At 39.4% G+C, this 27,215-nt stretch overlaps 1 protein-coding gene across 1 annotated transcript in view; it reads left to right on the top strand.

Annotated features, from left to right (window-relative positions):
- Positions 1 to 27,215, top strand: part of fndc3ba (fibronectin type III domain containing 3Ba) — a 186,984-nt gene that overhangs the window by 118,279 nt on the left and 41,490 nt on the right. The window contains exons 8-16 of the mRNA XM_076975704.1: positions 8,557 to 8,699; positions 9,216 to 9,275; positions 12,005 to 12,143; positions 12,795 to 12,848; positions 15,425 to 15,549; positions 23,014 to 23,188; positions 23,422 to 23,508; positions 25,402 to 25,540; positions 26,276 to 26,347. Coding sequence (XP_076831819.1) covers positions 8,557 to 8,699; positions 9,216 to 9,275; positions 12,005 to 12,143; positions 12,795 to 12,848; positions 15,425 to 15,549; positions 23,014 to 23,188; positions 23,422 to 23,508; positions 25,402 to 25,540; positions 26,276 to 26,347 — 994 coding nt within the window. The remainder of the gene's footprint in view (positions 1 to 8,556; positions 8,700 to 9,215; positions 9,276 to 12,004; positions 12,144 to 12,794; positions 12,849 to 15,424; positions 15,550 to 23,013; positions 23,189 to 23,421; positions 23,509 to 25,401; positions 25,541 to 26,275; positions 26,348 to 27,215) is intronic.

The following is a 27,215-nucleotide window of genomic DNA, read 5'->3' as shown; positions in this document are numbered from 1 at the left end:
CAGTGTATTTTAGTGCCGTTCCCAAGCCCGGATAAATATGGAGGGTTCCGTCAGGAAGGGCATCCGGTGTAAAAAACTGCGCCAAATTAAATGATGCGGATCAAAAACAAATTCCATACCGGATCGGTTGAGGCCCAGGTTAACAACGACCGCCACTAGTGCTGTTGTCCAACAGGGCATTAGTGGAAATTGGACTACTGTTGGGACAAGGAGGAGGAGGAGAGGGGGGAAGAGGGTTCTGAAGATGGAGAGGAGGCAGAGCAGGAAGGTGGAGGTTAGAGTTGGTACGTTGAATGTGGGCTCTATAAGAGGTTAGTGATTGCAAGGTGTTACCAGGGGAGAGTGTAGCTAAACAGCATAGGATGGTGATGTGTAGGATGGATTTGGAGGTGAAGAAGAGGAAGAGAGTGAGAGTGGAACCTAAGATCAGATGGTGGAAGTTAAAGGATGAGGACTGTGGTGTAAAATTCAGGGATGAGGTGAGGCAGGTACTGGGTAATGGTGGTGGTGTTCTGGATACCTGGGATGAAACTTCAAATGCAGTGAGGGATGTGGCTAGGAAGGTACTTGGTGTGACCTCAGGACAGAGGAAGATAGACAAGGAGTCGTGGTGGTGGAATGAGGAAGTTCAGGAAAGTTTAGCGGTTGGCTAAAAAGAATTGGGATTTTCAGCGAGATGAAGAAAGTGTCGTAAGGCAAAGAGAGCAGTGGCAGAAGCTAAAGAGAAGGCATATAGCAAGCTGTATGAGAAGTTGGACACTAAGGAAGGGGAAAATAATCTGTACAGATTGGCCAGACAGAGAAACCGTGATGTGTTAATGGAGAAATATAGGGAAGGACAGAAGGAGTTACATTGTGTGTTTGTTGACTTAGAGAAAGCTTATGATAGAGTACCGAGACAGGAGCTGTGGTATTGTATGAGGAAGTCAGGAGTAGCAGAAAAGTATGTGAGGGTAGTGCAGGATATGTATGAGAACAGTGTGACAGCAGTGAGATGTGCGGTAGGAATGACAGACGGGTTTAAAGTGGGGGTAGGACTACGTCAGGGATCAGCCCTGAGTCCCTTCCTGTTCACAATTGTCATGGACAGACTGATGGACGAGGTTAGGCAGGAGTCCCCTTGGACTATGATGTTTGCTGATGACATTGTGATCTGTAGTGAGAGTAGGGAGCAGGTGGAGGTGAGCTTGGAAAGATGGAGATATGCTTTGGAGAGCAGGGGAATGAAAGTGAGCAGGAGTAAAACAGAGTACATGTGTGTGAATGAGAGGGCAGACGGTGGACAGGTCCAGTTACAAGAAGTTGATTTGGTGAAGGTTGACGAGTTTACCTACTTAGGGTCGAGGGTACAGAGTAATGGAGGAAGTGAAAGAGAGGTAAAGAAGAGAGTGCAGGCAGGGTGGTGTGGATGGCATAAAGTGTCTGGGGTGATCTGTGATAGAAGGGTGTCTGCTAGAATGAAAGGAAAGATCTATAGGACAGTAGTAAGACCTGCTATGTTGTATGGACTGGAGACAGTGGCACTGACAAAGAGACAGGTGAGGGAGATGGAGGTGTCTGAGATGAAGATGTTGAGATTCTCATTTGGAAAGACGAGGAAAGATAGGATCAGAAATGAGTTTATTAGAGGATCAGCACATGTAGCATGTTTTGGAGATAAAGTTAGAGAAGCGAGATTGAGATGGTTTGGACATGTACACAGGGTTCGTACGGTCATGAAAAACCTGGAAAAGTTATGGAATTTGAAAATAGCAATTTCCAGGCCTGGATAAGTTTTGGAAAAAATAAAAATACCAAATTCCAAATGTTTTGGAAAAGTCATGGAAATTTGCTTGACACAATAAATGTTTGTCGTTCTGATAACCGGAAGAAATATATATATAGCCTTTTTTTTCATTGTGCGGACCGCTAACGTAACTTCACACGTTAGTTCGCTGCGTTAGCGACGGACTCCAAACGGAGCTGTAGATTGTACTTTGACATGTAAATCAGCGTAATGCTGGTAAATGCCGATTCAACAATGGCTGCTTCAGTTGGACAAATACAAGCTGTGGTTTGAGAAAGACAAGGACACGTGCAAAATGTGCGGTTAACCAATCGGTTAACGATGGGGTTAGAGACTGAAAAGTCTGTCGTAAAGCAGTTTTCGTCGTTAAGCGTGACCCTAGATTTAGATACGCTTTAATCATAAATACAGTATAGAAAAAAACTGCGTGCGTCCAACGCGAGAAAGAGCGATCGCGTTGTCGAGATGGGCTACGGTGGAGGCTGCGCTGCTTCAGCTTATCATACACTATACACCACTCCACTACACTCCACTGTGCTGCCACTGCACCTTCGCGCACCGCGCAAAATTACGAAAAGTCGGTCGTAACTCCAGTCCGTCGTTAACCAGACCCGTCGGTAAGCGGGGACTCACTTTTAGCCCGGATACGGCTTATAGCTACAACATTTTCCATTTAAAAAACTTTGTAGGTGCGACGTATATTGATATTGAATACGGTAAATGTTTATTTAAACATTTAAAATGTTTATTTTTTCAATTAAACCACGTGGCTTTTCATTAATTTATGATATACTGTGGAATTTTGGCCTGGATTTTTTCTTATTTTTTTATGTCTACACATATGTTTAGAGAATGTATAGTCATTGAAATTTGCCTGAAAGTCATGGAAAAGTCATGGAAAAGTCATGGAAATTAATTGTCAAAAAAGTGTATGAACCCTGTGTACAGAGGAGGGAGGAGAAGTATATTGGTAGGAGGGTCTTGAGGATGGAACTTCCAGGCAAGAGGAGGAGAGGTAGACTTAATAGGAGGTTTATGGATGCAGTGGTAGAGGATATAACAATGGCTGGTGTGTCAGTGGAGGACACTCAGGACAGGGCCAGATGGAGGAGTTTGATCCTTTGATCCGCTGTGGCGACCCCTAAACGGGAATTGCCAGAAGAAGAAGAAGAAAAAGAAGAACATCACTCAACACATCTGTAATTCATTCAGCTGGTGACTGCAACTGTTACCTTTTTACAGATTTGGTTCATGGCCTTGTTCTTGTTTCCGTAGCTCCATGCTTTGTGGCTCTGGGTCTCAGGAGGACTCTTTGGGTTATGTGTCTTCATGACTTGTGTCTGATGGGCTCCGGGTAGATCCAGGCAAGACTTGTCATGATTCCAGAATTATGACATAAAAACCAAAAAGATTCCTTGGAATAAAACCCCACTAATATATAAAAAATTTGTTTAAAAATTAATTAATTTAAAATCTAGCTATGTAATAAATGCTTTCTTCTTCTGTGATTTCAATGAGTTTGTCTGTGTGGAGTGTCAGTTTCATTCTCCTCATAGTGTTTTGTTTATTCTGTTTACCATTCTTTGGAGACACTGCCATATTTAATGTATCTGTATAGCACAGATGTAATGGTGGCCTGACTGGATGAAGTGGAGAACTGAGAAAAATAGAGTAAGAATGAAATTTGAGGTTAAGCTGTAAAGCCAATGCTCCATTTTAAACCTGGGGATTTCATTGTCTACTTACTCCTTGGGACAATTTTTGGCACAAGTTGCAGACGTGAGGGAGCATCTGTAGCTTTTGCCAAGGCAGTGCTAGGTTACTGCTTTCCACCTTTTCCCCTCCAGCTAGCTTGTTTGTGTAGATCACACATCCAGTTAGCATGTGCATTTTGATTTATCCAGAATACCGATTCAGTCCCTTAACATATGTTAAGTATTGAACCTTAATGTTAGTGTCAGATTGTTTGCTACATTTAAGCACCAAACTTTGATGTCTCATGCAACTTTGCTATGAGGCTCTGTAGCTCTGGGCTTTGTTGCTCTGTAATTCCAAGATTTGTGGCTCTGTAGCTCTGTGACTCAGAATCAGAAATACTTTATTGATCCCAGGGGGAAATTGCACTTATTACAGTACCAACCTATATAGGTATAAGCACTATAAAGAAGTAATTATAGCAAGAAAGAAATTAGCAATATGCACATCTAAAAATATAAGGACTTATAATACAATAAAGAATAAATAAAATATAATATTAAAAATAAAATATAGGTAACTGTGTCTATGAAAATAAGTATAGATATACTATATTCAGCAGTAATTGTTTAGAAGTATGAAAGTCATTGCACAATTGTGTTTCACACACAGTTAAATTATAAAATATTGTTTTGTTATTATTAGTGGTGGGACTTTATCACGTTAATTTCGATTAATTACAGGAAAATGAACGAACAAAAAAAATTAACGCATGAGACACTTTTGCACCGTGGAATGTTTCTCAGTGCACAAGTTCCAGGCATACAGATTATATGGACGCACAATAAGATGAGCATGATGGAGATGACTGAAGAGGCTACGCTGGTGGATGGGAAATTTAAATATAAGAAACTTCCAGATGGAAGTACAAACACAAATAGTGTTATTTGCACTTTATGTAGGAAGGAGTTCGCTTATCACAGGAGCACTTCCACCCTTCATTATCACCTCAACGCAAAACATGTTGGGGCTAACGCGCAGGTCAGTAATGATAACTTAGCTGATAAATGTATTCCTAGTACGATAGGGTGACCAAATGTCCGTATTTCCCGGGACATGTCCGTATTTCACATCCTGTCCCAGGTGTCTTGGGTTTTTTTTTAAGTGAGGAAATTTTTTTAATTACCTTCGTTGGACCATTAAGACTGGATAAAACTTTCGCGAGTGACCGTAGCGCGCAACTCCGCACACCTCGCGTGAGCGGCGGAGGCGTTTAAACTGGATGCGTCATATTATTTGCAGTGTTGTTCGCTCTCTGTGGTCGAAGATAAAGGCTTACAAGAAGTGCTGCAAATTGCGTCAACTCATGCAAGTTACGAACTGCCATCCAGAAAGACAATGTCAAAGAAAATCCAGTAGCTGTATGATGAGGAAAGGGAAGTAAAACAGGTTATTGTGAAGAGCGCCACAAATGTGGTTCTGACTGGGGGTCACTGGACCTCTGTTAGCAACAAGAATTATCTTGGTGTGACAGCTCATATTATAGATGATGAATGGAAGAACCAGTCATTTGCTTTGGGCATGCAGAAGACCACTTCTAGGCACTATGGAGATGCCTGTGGCAGAGGCCTGGGAAATTAAAGAAAAAGTATACCATCTAAAATGGTATTTAAAAAAAATCCGTGTATCATTCGTTCATTTGATATTCAACTGAAAATCAAAAACGGAAAATCAAAAAAACAATTCATTATTTAGTTTTTCGTTTTGAATATAAAAACAAAAAACAAATCAGGCTTGTATTTTTCAGTTTTTTATTTGATAATCCAAACAAAGATAGCAAAATTAAAAAACTTGATTTAGATTTTTTAACTTGACCCAATTTGTGTGCCCCGGAAGTTATTGATTTGTTTATTCTTCGTGGGCTTCATTTGTGCGGGAGTGCACTGCAGTGTTACTTGTTCTATTCTGATTGTAGCCTAGACATTGGAACATAGTCTATATTGGTATAGACAACATGACCGGACTGGAACCACATAGTTGTTTAATTAAAGACTTATTTGAAGGTGGTCAGACGCATGCAGAGATTTTGTGCACGTTGCGTCAAATACTGCAGTCAAGTTGGTTTCACGTTCGCATATTCAGAATTCGTTCTTCAATAGCTTTAAGACAGTTATAGCAAAAGTGCCAAAATATGCAAGTTCTAATTTCTGGCAACGTAAACAACCACCTACAACTCTGTTTACATCAGGAATAGGCGTATTATAAATAGTAGATAACGTGTTATTTTAAATGTACGGCTGTCACCTCTGCAAGGTCTAAGGCACCGTCTACAAATTACCTTAACACGAATGCAAGTGGTAGTAAAGGCCCCAGACTACTGCGCAATGTTTTTTTTTTTTGCAATCATATCAACAGCTTTTTAATGGTCCATCATAAGACCACCAAACAAGTTGTATTACACCAAGTGCAAAGTGCAACAACCTACAATACAGATATGAATATTTCTACCTCTTATCTATTTGTGGTGGTGAGTTTTTATCTTATAATTTCAATAGCTTTTAAACGGTCCATCAGAACAGCACCAAACAAGTTGTATTATATAAAGACTAAGATGACCAGCAACCTACAACTCAGATATGGGTATTTATACCTCTTACCTAATAATGGTGGTGAGTTTTTATCGAATTATTTCAATAGCTTTTCATAATATTCAAATTTTATAAACAGCACATGTAAATACCCATGTCTGAGATGTAGGTTGTTGTTTAGGATTCTCTTTGTGTAATACAACTTCTTAGGTGGTCTTCTGATGGACCATTTAAAAGCTATTGAAATAATAAGACAACAACTGACTACCACAAATTGGTGCAAGCTACAAATACCTATGTAAGAGTTGTAGGTTGTTGTTTACGATGCACTTAATACTTGTTTTTCTTGCCCATGTAGCATACACAACTAGACTGAGAGACCAGTTTTAGTTCATTAGCTATTTATTATTGTCTTCAATATTGAACCTTTTCACAATATTAAAATTTTCTGAAATATATCAGTCTACGTGCAATGACTGAGTATAATATACAAGTTCCACCTTTTGAATGTAATTATTGAAATTAATCATATACCAATATCTGTGTAACGTGGTAGGAATCAGGGTTGGACACAACCGCGATAAAGAGCTGACACCTACTTTAACGGAGCTAGTCTCCTCTAAGTGAACCGCACACATACAGAGAGTGCGCGACTACGAGGCATACCGAGAACACACTTCACAGAAACACTCACGAAGGAATATAAAGGACCACAGCGATTATGAAAGGAAAACACGTTTATATAAGTATGAATGCTGAAATAATACAAGGTACAGAAAACATGGCAGAGACTAAAGTAAACGAGCACCACAAAACACAACGACAAATAACACCGGACCACTAGATACACAAGGGAACACCATGGTTGGTTTCACGTTCGCATATTCAGAATTCGGTGCCTTAGGCGTTGCAGAGGTGACAGCAGTACATTTAAAATAACATGTTATCTACAATTTAAAATACGCCTATTCCTGACGTAAACAGAGTTGTAGGTGGTTGTTTACATTGCCAGAAATTAGAACTTGCATATTTTGGCACTTTTGCTATAACTGTCTTAAAGCTATTGAAGAACGAATTTTGAATATGCGAACGTGAAACCAACTTGACTGCAGTATTTGACGCAACGTGCACAAAATTTCTGCGTGCGTCTGACCACCTTCAAATAAGTCTTTAATTAAACTAGTATGTGGTTCCAGTCCGGTCATGTTGTCTATACCAATATAGACTATGTTCCTTCTGGGGCACACAAATGGGTCAAGTTAAATGAAAATCAAGTTCGGCTCAGAATCCGTTTTTTAATTTTGCTATTTTTGTTTGGATTATCAAATAAAAAACTGAAAAATACAAGCCTGATTTGTTTTTTTGTTTTGATATTCAAAACGAAAAACAAAATAATGAATTGTTTTTTTGATTTTCCAATTTAGATTTTCAGTTGAATATCAAACGAACGAATGATACACGGATTCAAAAACATCTTCTGATTTACTTCAATTCTTCTTATTCTTCCAATATCCTGAGCAAAACTCAAAATTAAACAACATTTTTGGTCAGAATTTCCAGTGTTCTGAAAACTGTTTGCCGTTTTCTGCACTCATCTATTGGTCTGTGTAATAGACTGGTGAAAAAATAAACAAGATGTTGAAGTTTATGCTTATGATCATTGATTCATTCATCATTCAAACTTAAATTAATATTTCTCATGTTAAATACTGAAATGCGATTAAAATGTGATTCATTTCGATTAATTAATTACAAAGCTTCCGATAAATTTTTTTGATCGCGTCCCACGCCTAGTTATTATTACTACTCTATTGCTGTCTGACTACAGTTTCGTGTGCAGGTGTGAGCATTTTTATTATTTTTTTTACTTTGTGTTATTTCTTAGGTAGTCCTCCATCTTCTGTGGATGTGTGTTTCTTGTAGTTAATGATTCCATTCAAGTCTCGAAACTGTTCACTAGAAGATATGACACTGCATATGAGAAAAGTGGTTTTGATATTCAGTGCAAATTGCAGGGAAGATGGAGCTCAGCTTGAGAATGGGGTTTCATAATAAAATTGACTCACTTAAAGTTCATCGTCCTTCCTTGTGTTTCCTAAATTTGACACTCCTCCCCCCCCCCCCCCCCCCCCCCATCACTGTGGGGAGCTAAAAAAAAAGTTCTTTTGAAGTTCTTTTTGAAGTCTGCCATGGAACAGCAGAACTGCAGAAGAAAGATGTGTGATTGATGGTTGAGCTGAGTGTGCACCTGGCCTTAGGCATGTGTTGCAAATGCACCAGGCTTTGCACACAAGCATGTCCAATATTTGGTGGGCTGTGTGCATGAGTGTGTTAAATATACACCTGTGTTTGTGCAAGTGTGTGTGACGTGTGCACCTGGCTTGTGCGTGAGCAGGTTAAATGTGTAGTATTAAGAGTACTATGTTCATTGTGCACCTGGCTTGTGCGTGAGCCCATGTTGAAAGATCCTGTCTGTTTTTCATGCAGGTGTCCAACGTGCAAGCCCGCATGGCTCGGCTGAGGTGGGCACCTCCAGCAGGCCTGCAAAAGCAGGACCAACAGTACACCTGCGCCTACGAGCTCACCATCTCTGATAAGGGCCGCGACAGCAAGTACCGCCTCATCTACAGGTGAGACCAGCAACACCCTAAACAGGAACATAGACCCTTAAGATACAAGTACATTTTTGTTTGGTTATCAAAAATTTATACACTTTTATATTATATGTTACTGATTAGTTCTTGAATCCAAAGAGATTCAAGAACCTGACTTCCTCTGCTGCTGATGTTTTTGTGTGTGTGAAGCATGTGTGATCAAATTTCCACCTCCAATTAAATAAAGATTATATATATAATTTTATTTATGATCGACATAAGTAAAAAAAACCTTTCAAAGTAAGCTAAACTGGGGTTTGAGAATGTCCACAGAACATGGTCCATGTACACAGAACATTGCCTTCATAATGTTATTTATGATGGTGTAGTCTTGTGAAAACATAACTATGCAGTGGGATGTAGACACGTGTAGTAATGACAGAGGTGCAGGGAGACGCAGCTGAGAATGCAGCTAAATGCAGCTAAAAGAATGAGAGGCTGTTGTGTGAGCATCCCAGAATGCCCCTGTAAGACCAACATGTCCTCTTGCAGTGGTGAGGAGTTGGAATGTACTGTGAAGGATCTCAGACCTGCAACAGACTACCACATAAGGTACGACTACTCACACTCATTGTTTTGTTCTCTTTGTTCACATCCTACACCACACCTGGAACAGCTATAGTCTTAAATCTTCTTTATGTACATCAATATCTTGGTGTCATTGTGCTAAAAAGGCCATGGTGTGAAGCAGTGTTAATTTTGACAGCAAATTTTTATTTAGTTTTAGTCTTAGTCTTTTGACTAAAATGTCATTTAGTTTTAGTCATAATTTAGTCATTGGATTTGCTTTTAGTCTTAGTCTAGTTTTAGTCGACTAATTATCATTAGAATTTAGTCGACTAATTATCAAAAGAATTTAGTTGACTAAAATATAAATGGTGTAATAGTCATTATATACACTTGCACAAAATGAAACATTTCTTAACCAGTTATAGAATATTATTGTTTGTATGTGCAATATATACAAAAACAAATTTCCAAACAACTTTATTGACTTGAACTTAGTTATTGAGCATAAGAATAACAAAACATTGATGACCAGTAGGCCCGCTCTACCTGAAAACATGGAGTTTGTTATGAACAATAAATATTACATTCTGTATAAAACTGGGTGCCGTAAAAACAACAATGCCATAGCCCGCAGATGCCGTTTCATTTGTCGTATTTTTCCCGATATCATCGTCCCACATGGTTTACACACTGTCTTCTTTTTCTCAGAGTCAAAGGAGAAATGTGTCCATATATCGCCTCTTATCTTTCTCCCTGCTGACATTGTCGAGTTAACTTCGAGTTGAATTTCATGAGTGACCACAGTTCACAGGCTGGTATGGTCTTCCCGGGTTGTGTGCGATGTGAAGACGTTAGTACTAGGGGTGACCTGCAATAGTCGCTGATTCGACTATAGTCGACTATACCCCCTAGTGGACTATGAACGTCATAGTCGAATGTACCATTCTAACTGCATGGGGGTGCCCAAGGACGCTGCTAAGCGTTAGTTGTTACATTAAATGTCTTTGTTTTCGTTATATATAGCCTTTTGTCAAATAAAATCATCCTAATTTCTGTTAATAAATAGTTTAAAATGATGTGTGCGCATTAACATTAGGCATCTTCCTTACTACACATTAATAAATCACACCCAGCAGTTGCACAATCCAAATGAGCGGAGCTGAACACGCTAATCTGCCAAGATTATAATGGCTACAAAAAAAAACTTCAAAAGTATTTTGAGAAAGATAAAGATTAATCAAAGTAAAGTGCAAGTTATGTCATCAATGTCTTTCATTTCACACGACAACAACCAACATGGCATACCATTTAAAACGCGTAAGGCGAAAAAAAAACAGTTCAACCGTTTGTCGTGTCGTCGCGGCGTGTCTTGGCAAGTAGGTCTATAAACATTTTTTGTTGTTGATTGCTTTTTAAACCCCGTTACTGAACCTTTACTTATAATTTTTTTGCTGTTGTGTGGCAATTTTTTATATTTTCAGGCAGGCATATTTTATTTAAAATATTTTTGACATGTTGCACAGTGCCTGTCTGACAGTTTGATACTGCGCACTGACGGTTAATGTTCTCTAACGTTTCATTAAAAAATAAGTAAGTAAATAAATAAAAGCTGAATAAAGCCAACCTACCATGTTTGTTCATTTATCTGAGTGTTTTGGGTATTTACTTTGAAGTGGAAAAAAGTCCTGAATGAGAACGGGATTCCATTTAAGGTGCTCTAGATTTTTTTTAAAACCTGATTCGACTATAAGTCAACTAAAGGGGAAATCAACTATGAAAATCCTTAGTTGAATACACCTCTAGTTAGTACTGATTGGATGGTTACCCGGTTTGTCCCGCCTCTCCGTGTACGCTAAAGTAGTTACGGTTGGATCACTTAGGGGCAGTCAAGGCCTGGTGGTAGGGAACTGGTCTTGTGACCGGAGGGTCGTGGGTTCGATTCCCAGACCTGAGGCCATGACTGAGGTGCCCTTGAGCAAGGCACCTAACCCCAACTGCTCAGGCGCCGGGCTAGGGCTGCCCACCGCTCTGGGCATGTGTGATCCACAGCCCCCTAGTAATCACTAGAGTGTGTGTGTGTGTGTTCTAACTGCACAGATGGGTTAAAAGCGGAGGACAAATTTCGATTGCGGTGTAAAAATCACAATTGACAAAAATATGGCACACTTATAAACTTTTCCCTACCTTTCTCAAAAGCTAAATCAGATCTGATTGAATGTCGTCGCTGGCCAATATTTTCGTCTCGTTTTTATTCGTTGACGAAAATGTCCATTAATTTCGTCATCATTTTTATCCCTTCGTATAGTTTTTATTTAGTTATCGTCTCGTTTTCGTCATGAAAAAAAGGTTTGTTGATGAAAACTGACGAAAATTATTCGTCAACAAAATTAACACTGGTGTAAAGTGAGGGTTGAAGTAGAAGCTCGTCCCTCTCTCCCTCCATAGCTGCCTGAGCTGTGACTGCATTCTACGGCCCAGGTCAGGAGGGCCAGTCTCTCACGGTACTAGTGAAGTCACGTGTGGTTATCCGTTCCTCCTGATGAGATCTCCTCACAGGTCTCCTTGTGCGAGTGGATATCCGCTCCTCCTGATGAGATCTCCTCACAGATCTCCTCGGTACTATTGTAGTGAAGGGGTTGTCACCCTGCTATGGACGTCCTGAGTGCTGTCCAATGACTACAGATTCTGGGAAGCTTTACTAATGTTGTTATTCTTACATGTCTTTCTTTCTTTAGTTGCATCTGTTTGTCTGTGTGTTTGTTTCCCCACAGAGTGCAAGCCATGTGTAATTCATTGAAAGGCTCATGTTCAGAGGTGGGAACATTCACAACCCACAGCAGCACCCCTGACAGTCCCTCCCCCCCCAAACTGTCTCACCGCACTAAGAGCTCCCTCACCCTGCAGTGGAAGGTAGGAGTTGCCTCTCTCCCAACCCTCACACATTCTTCACACACATCTGCCTTCACACCACCCTACTCCACTACCTCACATATAAACTTCCACCTGAAAACACAGAAAAGCAGTTCAGTGAAAGTTGTTCTTGTACTGTCTAATGTCGACAGTCCACAACTAGAAAATCGCTCATTTTTGTTAGGGCTTAGTCTTCTCTGTGGCATCTCATTGTCTTGATAAGAGGGTGGGGGTGGGGGGAGGGGGTGTAAAATGGCGTTTCTGCATGACTGCTGAAGTTCTTTGGAAAATTGCCCATAAAAGCTAAAACTACATCACAATCGCACCAAATCTGCCTAGAATCACATGTTTATAGCCTTCATCAACCCAATATGCTTTCATACAGTTTTGCTTTGATTGGAAAAAGATCTGTTTTCATGGTCGTCATCATCAGGAAAGATGTTGTCTGCAGATAGAAGATTGCTGCACTAACGGTTCATTTGATATGCTAAAGCCAAGCTCCTGTGTCCTGCTGCGTGTCAGCCTGCTGGAGTTAGTGCTCCAGTACACCAACAGAGCCCATGCTCATCTTCCCTGTGCAGGGCAGGCCAGATGTACTGAGAATGAATGTGTTTCTCTTTACGTGTGACATCTCCATTTTTCTCTCCTCAGCCTCCCATCGATAATGGATCAAAAATCACCAGCTACCTTCTAGAGTGGGACGAGGTAATGTCTGCTGCTACTTACTCTAGATCCTTTGAGCCATCGTTCATTTACAGGGTTGCCACGGGTCCTTGAAATCCTTGAAAGTTTGTGAATCTGAAAAAATAAGTTCAAGGCCCTGGAAAGTTTTTGAAAACAGGCATAAAAGACAGCCGTCCTTGAAGGTCCTTGAATATTTTGGGGGGTTTGAAATTTCATATGGATGAAGACCGCAGTCAAGGAATAATAGGGCAAAGTTGGTAGGAAGTCAATATTTACAAAAGATTGCTATGAAAAAGATTGTCATAATGTTTTAAATTTCTCATCCTTTGTTGAAAAATATGATCCGATATGATAGTTGTTTTAAGGATTTTAAGAAAGTCTGCAAAGTGATTCCTTTAGCATTAATTCAATTAATCAAAAATGTCATTTTATATTCAGAGTTGAATGAATGAGATTCTTTAAGGAAACATCCTAATACAAATTATAAAACCACAATGGCTTGTCAAATGACCCATATCTTCTAAAGTAAAAGAGACTAATTTCAAAATAATAAATAAGATATATCCTGTAACCATGTTTCTTGAAAGAAGATTTAAACTTGGTGGATTCATGTGCCTTTTGTAAGTCAGAAGATGAATTCCAGGAGCATTAGTTTTTTCATGTCAATATTCAGTTTTTGCATGGACACTAGAAACTCGATTAATCTCAAACTTAACATTCTTTCTTTTGATACCATTTTACTTTATGCGGAAAACTTAAGTTCAGATTTCTGATGCCATAAATGTAGTCGTACTTTTAGCAAAATACCACATTCACTACAGTAAGTGGAGTGGTTAAAACCCTTCTTTTCTCTTTATGATTGAATTAATTAAGAATCATTAAGTAGATTAAAAAACTTGGAAAATGCAAGAATCATCTCACACCAGATTTCTCTAGTCTAATCTCATTATATGGCTTTGCTCCTCGGTTTACATAATATGTACTGTATGTGTATATGCATATGTGTATTGTTATTATTATTTGTCTACTGTCAACGTGTCAATGTGTCAGCACAAGTTCATTTAAAATGATATTGATTCTACAGGGCCTATGCTGGCTGACTTTGCAAAAGTTTGGTCATTCTCCTGTAGAGAAATTTGTTTGTTTGTTCAGCACCGAATGCTAGTGTTTCCTGTATGTAGTTAACGTATGTGTAGCTGCTTTACGTGAATGTCACCTTCTCACAGGTACAGAGGCGGTCTTTGCATAGAGGCGTTGCTAGGCAATTGCCTTGGGCCCCTCCCACTGTAGGGCCCCCTTGTCTAGCTAAAGCCAGGATCACACTACACGACTTTTCAGTCGTCAGGTTTTTGTGCCGTTCGCACTACACGACTGGTTTTGCTGTAATCGCAAGTCTTTCAGTTGTTGTGGATTTCACACTACATGACTGATCGGCAACGTGGGCTCACGAATTAAACGACTGGGGAATCGCAGACTCATCTGGCTGCCATCCAAAAACACGAGAACACGAAAACGAAACACTCGCGAGAACCAGCAACACCACGAAGAAAATAAAAACAACGTACATGTACTCCACATTTTCGTTATTATTTTTTTTTTACCGTTTAACCACTCCATAGTCCCAAATTGCCAGAATTATTTCATCTCTCCGTTGCAGTGAACATAGATATAGTCAATCGCACTATTTCTCCAGTGCTGTCACAATAACTTAAACACAGTCTTGTAGTAAAGTTGTATGAAGCTAGACGCTGCTGTTGACTCACAGTCGCCGACTGGGCTAGATATGAAACATGCTAGATATTAAACATGCTAGATATCTGCCGGTCGTCTGCGATGAGTCGGCAACGGCTCGGCGAGCGTCTTTCAGCAGTTCACACTACACGACTGAGCGAGCGCCGAATGATCCCCGATTTGCCTCCGTCCACAGTTTCTGTCGGCGATCTACAAAAACAGTCGGCGACTGAAAAACCAGCCTAAAATCTTGTAGTGTGAACCTGAACTTATTTCTCGCATATTAATGTTGATGGGCCCCCTAGCTAAATTCGCCTTGAGCCTCCAAATTGCTAAGTCCGCCACTGCACAGGTACACTGCTAAATTGCCAGACATGTTGTGTGTGAATTAAGTTTTCGTTTAATCAGTGCTTAACGTCATGCACAGAACATTTCAGGATGCATGGCTTAAAATGGCATTCGGTCTTTTGAATTTGCATTGAATTACCATTGTTTTTTGACAACATATTCAGGGGTAACAGTAGGTAAATGGTGCCAGGTGCTGTCCTTGAATTTGAGGAAGTTGGTCCTGGAAAGTCATTGAAAGGTCCTTGAATTTGATGTTAACCGAGGTGTGGGAACCCTGTATTTACCAAAACCTATGAGAGTTGCTTTTGCTTTTCCGCAAAAATGCTGGCCAGTTTACTTCCACCATCTTTTGTCTTTTAACCTCTGATCTGTGGTTTTTGGTATTAGTCATTAATGATTAATTAATCAGAGCTGCAGCCATCCACATCTGCACCATCCCACCCTCATCCCATGTGGTCCTGCTCTTACTCTCTTTATTTCCTAGTGACTGTACACTAATTTGCTCCTTTGTCAAACAGGGCAAAAAGAACAACATTTTCAGAGAATGTTACTTTGGGAGCCAAAGGCATTATAAGCTCATTCGTCTGTGCCCCGCCATGGCGTACACATTTAGAGTGGCCGCAAGGAATGACATCGGGACCAGGTATGAGCTTTGTGTCTCATCTGTGTGTGTGTGTGTGTGTGTGTGCACGCACGTGTGTGAAGTGAACTGTGAGTATGTGGGTATATCTGCCTTGTTGCTGCATGGTCACTGCTGCATTACTCGAAGGCTGTGTGTGTAATCTGTGTGTGTTTGTGTCATGCGTGTGTGTGTAATGTGTTCAGTCTCATCCTGTTGGTGGCAACACATTCATTGTGGCCCCACAATGCCATCATTGTCTCCTTCCTAATGGAGGGAGAGAGCAACACAGTCACTTGATTTAGGACACCAGGAATGTGCTGGAGCCCAGATGAGATCTCATTTTTCTTTGGACAAATGTTGCTGTTTCATACCTTTTGCTAATAGTGTGACTAGTGAACACACATGCACACAAGCATCTCTGTGTCTCCCTGATGCTGGATGTTTGCAGTGGTGGACAGTAACAAAGTAAATGTAATTCGTTACTGTACTTAAGTAACATTTCCATGTATCTGTACTTTACTCAAGTGCTTTTATTTGTTAAGACTTTATACTTTTATTTCACTACATTTCAAAGCGAAACTTTTTACTTTTCACTTCATTACATTTACAGAATCATCTCGTTCCTTTTTTATTTTTAAATCAACGCTTAATAAAATACCGAAAGGTCAAAGTGTACCGTGTCACAGACTATAACCAATCAGCGCTCAGTAAGAGATTAAGATTTGTACGCTAAATGGCTGAGGATCTGACATGGTTGCAACAGATAGCTTTCCCCAACACCCCTGGCCTTATTTAGCCAAATTGTTTTAATTCCTCGAAAAGAAAAATGATTTGTGTTCCTCCTCTGCTTTCCGAAGAACACATCGATGTTATCATTTGTTAACTTGCCAACAAACTTGAAAAACACATCGAGGTAAGTTCGCCATTAGATGAGTACTACCAACAGAGTGGTTTATATACCCCGGTTAATTATATCACATTGAAATACACTACATTTAACAGTTGCTTTTATCCAAAGCAATGTGCTAGTACCCAAATTGCAATCTGTGGAGATGCTAAGCGCTAGTTTAACACACGAGACTATCACATCAAATGTTAAAGCCAGGGACACATACACGCGAATTTGGCCAAGCGAAGCGAACTTTGCAATTCATTCCTATGAGGGAGGCAAAGGCAAACAAATATGAGTGAAGCGAAGCAAAATTATTAAAATTATTATTATTATTAAAATTATTATTATTATTAAAATTATTAAATATTCGGCCAAGTTTAATATTATGAGTTCAGTTGGTAGGGCTACACACAGTTCTAGTTCTAGGTGCTGGAGCTTCTAGCTTTCCTGTCCCGCCATGTGGTGCACAACGTATAACCTCAGAAAAAGTCCACCAAGCTAGGTCTGAAGTGGCCGGTTCAAAATTATTGTTCTGTTTGGTGGTGAATTATGTTTTCATATTAAACTGTTTGTCTGCTTGTCTACCTTTCTAGTGTGAATTATTAATATGGATAAAGTTTGGAAATGAATGTCGTGAGTATAATATAGGCTAGTTTTGAGTGTTTTGTGTTTGCTATTTCCTGTTCACCTGTTGATCGAGTAGGCCTAGGGGTTTTGATGTGACGCTAAGAAAAAAATAAGTTTTTACTTTTAATACTTAAGTATTTTTGAAGGCAAATACTTTTGTATTACTCAAGTAAAAAATTGAGGTGAATACTTTTACTTGAGTAATATTCAATGCAAGGTAACTGTACTTTTACTCAAGTACATAATTGGTGTACTTCGTCCACCACTGATCTGGTGGTTAGGGAACTGGTCTTGTGACCGGAGGGTCGTGGGTTCGATTCCCAGACCTGAGGCCATGACTGAGGTGCCCTTGAGCAAGGCACCTAACCCCAACTGCTCCCCGGGCGCTGGGCTAGGGCTGCCCACTGCTCTGGGCACGTGTGATTCACAGCCCCCTAGTCACTAGTGTGTGTGTGTGTGTGTGTTCTGACTGCACAGATGGGTTAAAAGCGGGGTGTAAAAATCACAATTGACAAAATATGGCACACACACACACAATTCACATGAGGTCTTTAGAAAGAAAATAGAAGAGGAGAAAGAGAAGATTCGGGCAGGCTAATGGTAACAGTACTAAATTGGACTCTGGGAAAGATAGAAGTTGGGAGACACAGGTTGGCAACTCCAAGGCAGCATATGAACTCTGAGCGTATTACTGTGATGAAGGCGTATTGTGAAAGTAATGAAATGAAAGTAAGTTTGACGATGACACACAAACTAGGTTAAATACTTTTTGAGAAAATAAAATAAAGAAACAAGAGGTGGAAAGAGTACTGTAATTGTAATTGAGTAAAAGTGTCTTTACTTTGCCTAAATTCTACTCAGAGTAAAAGTAAAATTACCCATATCAAAATTTACTCAAGTAAAAGTACAAAATTACTAATTTGAGTACAAGTTACTTAGTTACTTTCAGTTATTTAATGCAAAAAATGTCATGAATCAAATTCAGCACAAGTTGTTTTTTTTTACATTTTTTTACATTTTTTTTACAATTTACATTTTTATGGCATTTGGCAGACGCCCTTATCCAGAGCGACTTACATTTTTATTTCATTTTTATACAAGTGAGCAATTGAGGGTTAAGGGCCTTGCTCAGGGGCACCTCAGTCATGGCCTCAGCTCTGAGAATTGAACCCACGACCCTCCGGTCACAAGACCACCAGGCCATGACTGCCCTACACACATTCCCACATCCACACTTGCAAAAGATCAGCTGGGCTTAGGAACATACTTCAAATTAAATCAAATCAAATTTATTATGTGTTTCACAACACATGTTGTCACAAAGCAGCTTTACAGGATTTACAAGTTTTAACAATCGTATGGGTCCAAATCCCTAATGAGCAAGCCAGTGGCAAGGAAAAACTCCCTAAGATGGTGGGGAATAGGAAGAAACCTTGGGAGGACCAAGACTCAAAAGGGAACCCATCCTCCATTGGGCGGCCCGTTAACACACAAATTACACAAAATCAAATTATACAGACGAATACACAAGTCACACACAAATCACACAATCAGACTATAACGAAAGTTATAGAATGAAAAAGTTATAGAAAGAATGAAAGTTCTGGGTGTTGATATTGTCAATGTAAATGTCTTGTGATGAACACCAGGTTTTCATTCCGTGTCGGAGCGATGATACTGGTATTGTAGGCTCCAACTGCAGTGTTACTCCCCAGGTGAACCTTGGAGAAGAAAGATATGTGATGTGGTAAATATGTAACAGATTATTCAAAGGCCAAAGTAAACAGATAAGTCTTTAGTCGAGTTTTAAACATTGAGACCGTGTCTGAGTCCTGACTGCTATATATTAAAATAACTATAGTTATACTATATATATATATATATATATATATATATATATATATATATATATATATATATATATATATATATATATATATATATAATGATATTTATGATATTTTCAAAGAATTAATGATGTATTTAAACTCATGGTATTAACTAAAATAGTGACACCTATACACACATATATGGATTCCAGGAAAGTAATTGTAGTGTATAGCTACAATAGCAGTGAGATATAGTTATTAAAAACTGTAGTGAAGTAGCCTACACAAAGTATCCTCAGAAACAGGACATTTTGGAATGAGGTCCTTCATCAGCTGTGGAGGTTCTTCTGACAGTTTTTTACGATTGCTAACACGCGTTTCCCAATGCTTGTGATACATTGTCAAAACTCTAAACACAGCAACACATTGACCTCACACAAATGGCCAAATAGTTAATATCGTGTTCAAAAGCGCATTTTCTTAACTAAATAACAACTCTTATACACCAACTTTGTTAAAACACAGCAAACCTGGTTCAGTATCCAATCATTCTTTCAAACACTAGTACAGATTCTCTATTCGAGATGAACATAGTCAATCACTGCACAACTACTGTAAAAAAAAAAAAAAAACTAACATTTGATGGCAATACAGAAACAGTATTACATGTAATATTTTACTCTTTCCCAGCAAACAGACATTTTACAGTAACATCTGTAGTTTTCTTAGTCAGTTCATTTTTACTGTAATCTGTTTCATTTGGACTTTTTTTTCCAAATGTGTGCATTTTTGGCAACATACTCTCTACACAAAGAGTGATATTTACTGTTAGGTACTATATGGAATGTAGATTAGACAAAAAAGGAGTCAGTAACAGTTTTGCAGTAAAGGGTATATTTTACTGTATTAGGGACATTACTGTAAATTGTGGCCTAACCCAAAAAAGAATTACCGTAATTGTAAATATAATTAGCCATGGTCCCATATGTGTAAAAATACACATATACAAAAAAAGCCACACAAGGGGGAAAAACAGAATACAAAACTGAACAGTCTTGTTATGTGTAATGTAAGTGGTCTTCAGCAGTTGACCACATATTTTCATCCACATCACATCTGATGTTGGCCCTTGCCATGCACCTGGGATAGAAAAGCTTGGTATGCCTTATTCACCCCTGGCAGTCTTCAGCTGAAATGTCTGCAACCGGGATCCATTGCATCCAGGAGAGAAATTTGGTCATGGGGCCGATGATCATTCACCTTCCACCTCCAGACTGAAAAAAGTTCCTTAGTGGGGTTGAGGAAAGGCGAGATGGGCGGGAGGAAAAGGGACATCACTCTTGGATGGTCTATAAACCAGTTTGTGATGACATGAGAATGACAAAATGCTACATTGTCCCATCACAAATGTCCTCGTGTTTCCTCCCACCTGTTCCATTTCTGCTTCTGGATCCAGTTGTTGATAGAGTTCATTCAAAAACAAAAGAAGGAGGTCTCTGTTATAGGGACCAATCTGGCATTTGTGAAGATTGCAGGACAAATTGTTATATTTGCTACTCTCTGACCCGGTACATTACTGTACTTCATTTTATTTCATTGATCTATATGTGCAAAAAATATGTATTACAGTAATAGCTTTTCAGCTGCCTTTGTTTTTGCAGAACTTTGCATTTTATACAGTATTTAAGGTTTTGAACCTTAGGTTTTCATTTTTGACATGCTGTGTGCAAGCAATTGTAAATAAGGCAAAAATGATCCAGAATTTTTTTATTGGATAACCTTGTGTGTATAGAAAAGCATTATAAAAACATGTAAAATGACTGCATTTTGTGCCATAACATTATGAATTGAACTAATAGTATTGCCACTGAAGACTGATGTTGTGTCTACTGTGTTCAGAGAATTGAAAATGTGACTACAGATTGGACAAACACATTTTAGCAGTCGTCAAAAACTAAGTTTGAATGATGAATGAATCAATGAACATAATCATAAACTTCAACATCTTGTTTATTTTTCCACCAGTCTACTACACAGACCAATAGATGAGTGCAGAAAACAGAGCAAACAGTTTTCAGAACACTGGAAATTCTGACCAAAAATGTTGATTTGCTCAGGATATTGGAAGAATAAGAAGAACTGAAGTAAATCAGAAGATGTTTTTAATACCATTTTAGATGGTATACTTTTTCTTTAATTTCCCAGGCCTCTGCCACAGGCATCTCCATAGTGCCTAGAAGTGGTGCTCAAAGCAAGTGACTGGATCTTCCATTCATCATCTATAATATGAGCTGTCACACCAAGATAATTCTTGTTGCTAACAGAGGTCCAGTGATCCCCAGTCAGAGCCACATTTGTGGCGCTTTTCACAATAACCTGTTTTACTTCCCTTTCCTTATCATGCAGCTACTGGATTTTCTTCGACATTGTCTTTCTGGACGGCAGACTTACATCAGTTACATTCGTAACTTACATCAGTTGACGCAATTTGCGTCTTTGACCACAGAGAGCGGACAACACCGCAAATAATGTGATGCATCAAGTATAAACGCCTCCGTCGCTCACGCGAGGTGTGCGGAGTCGCGCGCTACGGTCACTCGTGAAAGTTTAATCCAGTCTTAATGGTCCAATTAAGGTAATTTAAAAATGAGGACATTTTCTCACTTTAAAAAAATCCCAGGACGCCCGGGACAGGATGTGAAATACGGACATGTCTCGGGAAATACGGACGTTTGGTCACCCCATCGTACTAGGAATACATTTAGCAGCTAAGTTATCATTACTGACCTGCGCGTTAGCCCCAACATGTTTTGCGTTGAGGTGGTAACGAAGGGTGGAAGTGCTCCTGTGATAAGCGAACTCCTTCCTGCATAAAGTGCAAATAACACTATTTGTGTTTGTACTTGCATTTGGAAGTTTCTTATATTTAAATTTCCCATCCACCAGCGTATCCTCTTCAGTCATCTCCATCATGCTCATCTTATTGTGCGTCCATATATTCTGTATGCCTGGAACTCGTGCACTGAGGAACATTCCACGGTGCAAAAGTGTATCATGCATTAAAATTAGTGCTGTCAATTCCAGGTGCCGCGATTAAAAGTCCTCACCAGGATTTTGCTCAGGCTTCCTGGATTGTGTTGATTCCACTAATTTTACCTGGATTGCTAATTAGAAAATCTAGCAAGCTTGAGCAAAATCCTGGTGAGGACTTTTAATCGCGGCACCTGGAATTGACAGCACTAGTTAAAATGCATTAATTTTTTTAGTTCGTTAATTTTCCTGTAATTAATTAATCGAAATTAACGCGTTAAAGTCCCACCACTATAAATATTATTAATAAATATATATTTTAAGACTTTGGAAAGTGAAACACTTCAGGGACGAATTCCGTTTTTTTCCTTACACACACTCAGCTTGAACTTTGTGATAAATTTTGTTTTGAAAACTATTGATCTTTATTTATTTATACTAATGTGGCCAGGTGTAGAAGGAGGCAATCGCACAAACCAGAGAGCTCTAAAATTAATGTAAGGCTTTTATTTCCCGACTGATCCCAAAAGGAAACAGCTTTAATTTTGGTTGATTTGGGAAAAAAACTAACAACTATAAATCTAACCAGTACTTCAGAAGAAAAGAAAGACAACGGTAGTGGAATGTTCCTATAAATTTAAACATTGAATAGACATCACTTATTTCACACTGAAAATACACAGTAAACAGTACAAGAACATATTCTATTGTGCGATACCCTCTTAAAAAAATTACGGACAGCCTGTTTAACGGAAGGACACACACTCCAGTCTTATCTCCCCTCTAAATCAAAGGTACATCTATATCAATAAAGTGGTCTGCGCTTCTAGGTATAAGTAGGTCGAACAGACACGGCGTTTCTAGTAAGACGTCACAGCGGTCAAATTACCAGCTCTTAGCACTTCTTGTGTTAAACACCATTATGATAACGAAACACCGATTATGATAATGTGGATTCAGTCCTGAGGTGGTTTTTGTTTGTGTGTGTGTGCATCAGTGGGTTCAGTCCTGAGGTGTTTTTTGTTCATGTGTGTGCGTGTGTGTGTGTATCAGGGGGTTCAGTCCTGAGGTGTTTTTTGTTCATGTGTGTATGTGTGTGTGTATCAGTGGGTTCAGTCCTGAGGTGGTGTTCTGTACGACGGGCAGCGTGCTGCAGCTCCCGGCCGCCCCCCGGCTGGTCCGTGCCGGAGTCACATGGGTCACCCTGGAGTGGAGCAGACCTGATGGCTGCACAGCTGACGAGCCTGTCACCTACACTCTGGAGATCCAGGAGGACAACAAAGTACGTCATTGGTTATCTTGGCTGTCAGTCGTGATAGTATATAGTGCTCCAGTCCTCTTATTGAACAGTGACAAACACCTTTGCATTTGATTACCCTCTGTTCAATAGTATTTGAATTACATACTGTGCAATAATGAATCACTTGGTGTGGTCATGTTGGTGTATTCTTTACCTGCACCACCTCACCATGTTTCTGTGTGTATTTTATCTGTACTGTGTGCATCTGTTTACAGGGAGCTGAGTTTCACCCAAAGTATACTGGGCAAGGCTTGAGCTGTACTGTGGAAGAACTGAAGAGGAGTTCGCAATATAAGTTCCGGGTGAGTGGAGGAGAACAGGCTTACAGACGCACTTCACCCCAAGTGTTGCCATGACTCCTCATATCATCTGAGACACAGGGATGAGGTCATGATGCAGATGTCGTCATACAAGCTAGTTTCCATTAGCATCGATTCACTCGTAGCCATGTTGCTAATGACTATTGACGGCATTATACATAGGAGAGCTTGTAAATATCTGGATTAAACATTTTTTCATATACTGTATTTGTTTTCTGTCAGTCTCTTTCTCTTTTTATCCTTCATTCTCTGCCTACTGCTTTCTTTATTGCAAATAAGTTTGAAATAAACACTTTAATGGGCATTGATCTCTTTCATTTCATGGGCAGTAATGGACCAATTCCACAGAGTCAGCAGAACCTTTTCCAAGTCACATATCAGTTGTTGATGAGACTTTGTCTAGGTTTATTTCCAGAAATCTCATGTTGCTAGACTTTTATATTCTAGACATACAAAAAAATCCCAATTTGGGGAATCACACAGAAGTATAGAGACCCAGACAGACAAGAGCATGTTTTATTCTCTACAGATGTCTTTGCTGTTTTTGGATTAGACAGGGAATGATTGTGTGCATTAAAAAATCACTAATATTTGAGTATTTACACATCTCAGATCATGCCTTTTGAGATAACTGTCCACAATTGCAAGTGATCACATCAGTTTTCACTTGTGTACTGGAAAGAAATAGGGTTCCATGGTTATGGGCTAAACCAAATGTAACAATGTTAAAAGACAGTATAGAAGAGTGACAGAAGATGGATATTATTGGAGACAATACTGAGATGCTAAACACAACCATGAAGATAGTGAAGATTTGAATCACTTGGATAAGCTTTGTACATTAGAATCATGTGTATCAAAATACTGAATCAATACTGAATCATAATACTGAATTACATTTATTTTTTGTTTTGGTGGAACATGAATTTTGTGTTAAAGTTTTAAAAAATTCAATACTTGGTCATTTTTTCCCAAAGAATCTGTATCTTATAGATATTCTGTCTGAGGCTCAAGCTGAAAGGCAGTTTTTGGCCTGTAATAGTGGTGATTGATGGGAGAATTAGGGGAACTTGCTGGAGGATGTTGGGCTGTAACTGAAAGGAGGTTTATATCAGTACATTTCACATCAAATTTTTTTCAAATTGACCACTGGTCAGGCTTTATTTGAGGAAGTAGTAGGCAACGGTGTCCTGCAGTGTAGTGGTGGGTTTGAGTCCACAGGTTAGGCAGCATGCTGACACACCTCATAATTTGTATTTTACCACTGTTTTTGTTTACATTGATAGACAAGTGTAATTTACAGTGTATGTGTGTGTCACCGTACCATGTGAGTGTCAGGTTAAATCTATGTTTATGCATCTGCAAATTTCTCTGGAAACGACCAGAAAGCCACTGTGTTAGTAAGTCATCGTTTCCCCATAACTCCCCTTTGAACATCAGTCAGTGGCTCTGCTCTTCCCGCCTGTCACCACCTTCAGGGTCGTCCGGAGTTTCAGCACCCCCCCTCAACCAGGGAGGTTCTACTACTCTTTCTGTCCCTGTGAATTGAATGTGAATTTGTTGGGTGAGCGGAACGAAAGAGAAACTGGTGCATTTTACTGAATTGCTCTGTCTCTCAAGCAGCAGCCATTTCACTCTTCAACTAAAGCCTTTCCCCATGCCACTGATTTACTTTCAGATACTTTTTAAATGGATCCTTTAACAACATGCAGTTTCGCCCACTTTATTATTATTTTTTTCTGTGGCTCAATAGCATTCGTCCTCACAAGCTGAATTCAAACTAAATGTATTGATCTGCTGTAGCAGTGCATCATGTTCCCCTCTAAACATCTCCTCATTTCTCCATCCTGTTTTCCCCCATCTCATCCTGTGTAGCTCGTGGCTTCCAATATGGAGGGGCGCAGTAGTCCCAGTGAGGTGCTGGTGTGCACCACCAGTCCTGACAGGCCAGGTCCCCCCTCCAGCCCCTGCGTGCAGGACCCAGTCAGCCCCTACGGCTTTACCGTCAAATGGGGTACGTTTCCCTTAAGGGTATGGAGTCAGCTAAAGCTCAACTGAAATGTCTAGGGTCCTCGATCATGACTGAGTAATCATTAATATTGAATATTATTGAACATTACCATAGTTTAAATTAATAATTTTAATCAAATGATAGTTCTCTTGATTTCTGTTATGTAGCACCATGGAACTGTTGGTTAATTTGTAACGTCTTTGTCCAAGCTTTTCAGTCTGTGGTTTGTTAAAAATGTATACACCAGAAAAGACTGTTTCATTAAGATCATACAGACTAATCAAGCACATCGCTTGAAACTTGAATCAAACTTGAAAATGGAACATCACATGGGACCTACTCTGGTGTGGGAAATGGGTGAACTTGGCTGGAACACGGCTGTTACCATGGCAGCTTAAAAAAATCAGGCAGCTTAGCAATGTTTTGTTAAAAGGTTTCAGATGAAAGGCCCTGTATCATTCACATGGGCTACCTTAGAACTGAATTTGCAGTATTGTTTATTTCTGTAATTTAAGAGATAACAAATGTGTTGCCTGAATGTACATAATCCCCCAAGCGTAATGACTACTGTAGATGTGGGGGAGGTGTACTCGTGTGTGTGCACATGCACGTGTGTTTGTGTGCGTGTGTGTTCTTCAGCATGTGTGCGTGTGCACGTGTTCATACATCCCTCCGTCTGTCTGTACATGCATGTGTCAGTCTCTTTTATCTTGTTTCATCAGTATATTTTATTTCCAGCCCCCCCACAAGACAACGGAGGCTCCGAAAGCTTGACGTACCTCTTGGAGATTTCAGATGGAAATGTTGATGGTATGCTGAGGGTGTCTGTGTGTTTGTGCATATGTGTGTGTAGGGGAAAGCGGGGAGTGCATGTGCCTGTGTGTATATAAATGTATAAACGTACACCTGAATATCTCTTTATTGTCCTGCCTTATTGGATTTGGTTGGGTGCTTGAAATCTATGACAATGTTTGAATGTGTTGGAATTTATTCACTTGTATTATGTTACAAATACAAGTGAGAAATGTACTGGCTCTTGTAATTCCAGTGTGAAACTTAAGACAATGTGAAGACATTAAGGTTTTTGAAACTGCCATTATATAAAATATATGTCAGTTTGGTAGCTACATAAGCTGTGGGAGCAAATTCTAATCAAAATAGCATATATAGGCATATATTAAGCTTGCTAGCTTACCTAGCTTAATATGCCAACAAGCTTATGTAATGCACTTATTATTATGCTATTAAACACAGTATCATCTCTTTTAATGAGATGAAAAGTGAATTAATCATTTTGATTTTGTGTATTTTTATAAATAAAGTCATGGCCGAAAGTGTTGGCACAATGAAGTCAGGGGAAAAAAGGCAAATTTCACATAATTTCACACAAAACTCCAAAAATTGGCCATACAAAATGATTGGCACCCTCAATTTAATATTTGGTTGCACACCCTTTGGAAAAAAATAACTGAAATCAATCGCTTCCTATAACCACCTTCTTACACCTCTCAACTGGAATTTTGGACCACTCTTCTTTTGCAAACTGCTCCAAGTCTCATATTTGAAGGGCACCTTCTCCCTACAGCAGTTTTAAGATCTCTCCACAGGTGTTCAATGGGATTTAGATCAGGACTCATTGCTGGGCACTTTAGAACTCTTCAACGCTTTGTTTTCATCC

This window comes from Brachyhypopomus gauderio, chromosome 16 (assembly GCF_052324685.1).
Source record: "Brachyhypopomus gauderio isolate BG-103 chromosome 16, BGAUD_0.2, whole genome shotgun sequence".
NCBI lineage: Eukaryota > Metazoa > Chordata > Actinopteri > Gymnotiformes > Hypopomidae > Brachyhypopomus > Brachyhypopomus gauderio.
Note: the sequence above shows the minus strand (reverse complement) of the source record. Positions and strands in the feature narration are given on the sequence as shown.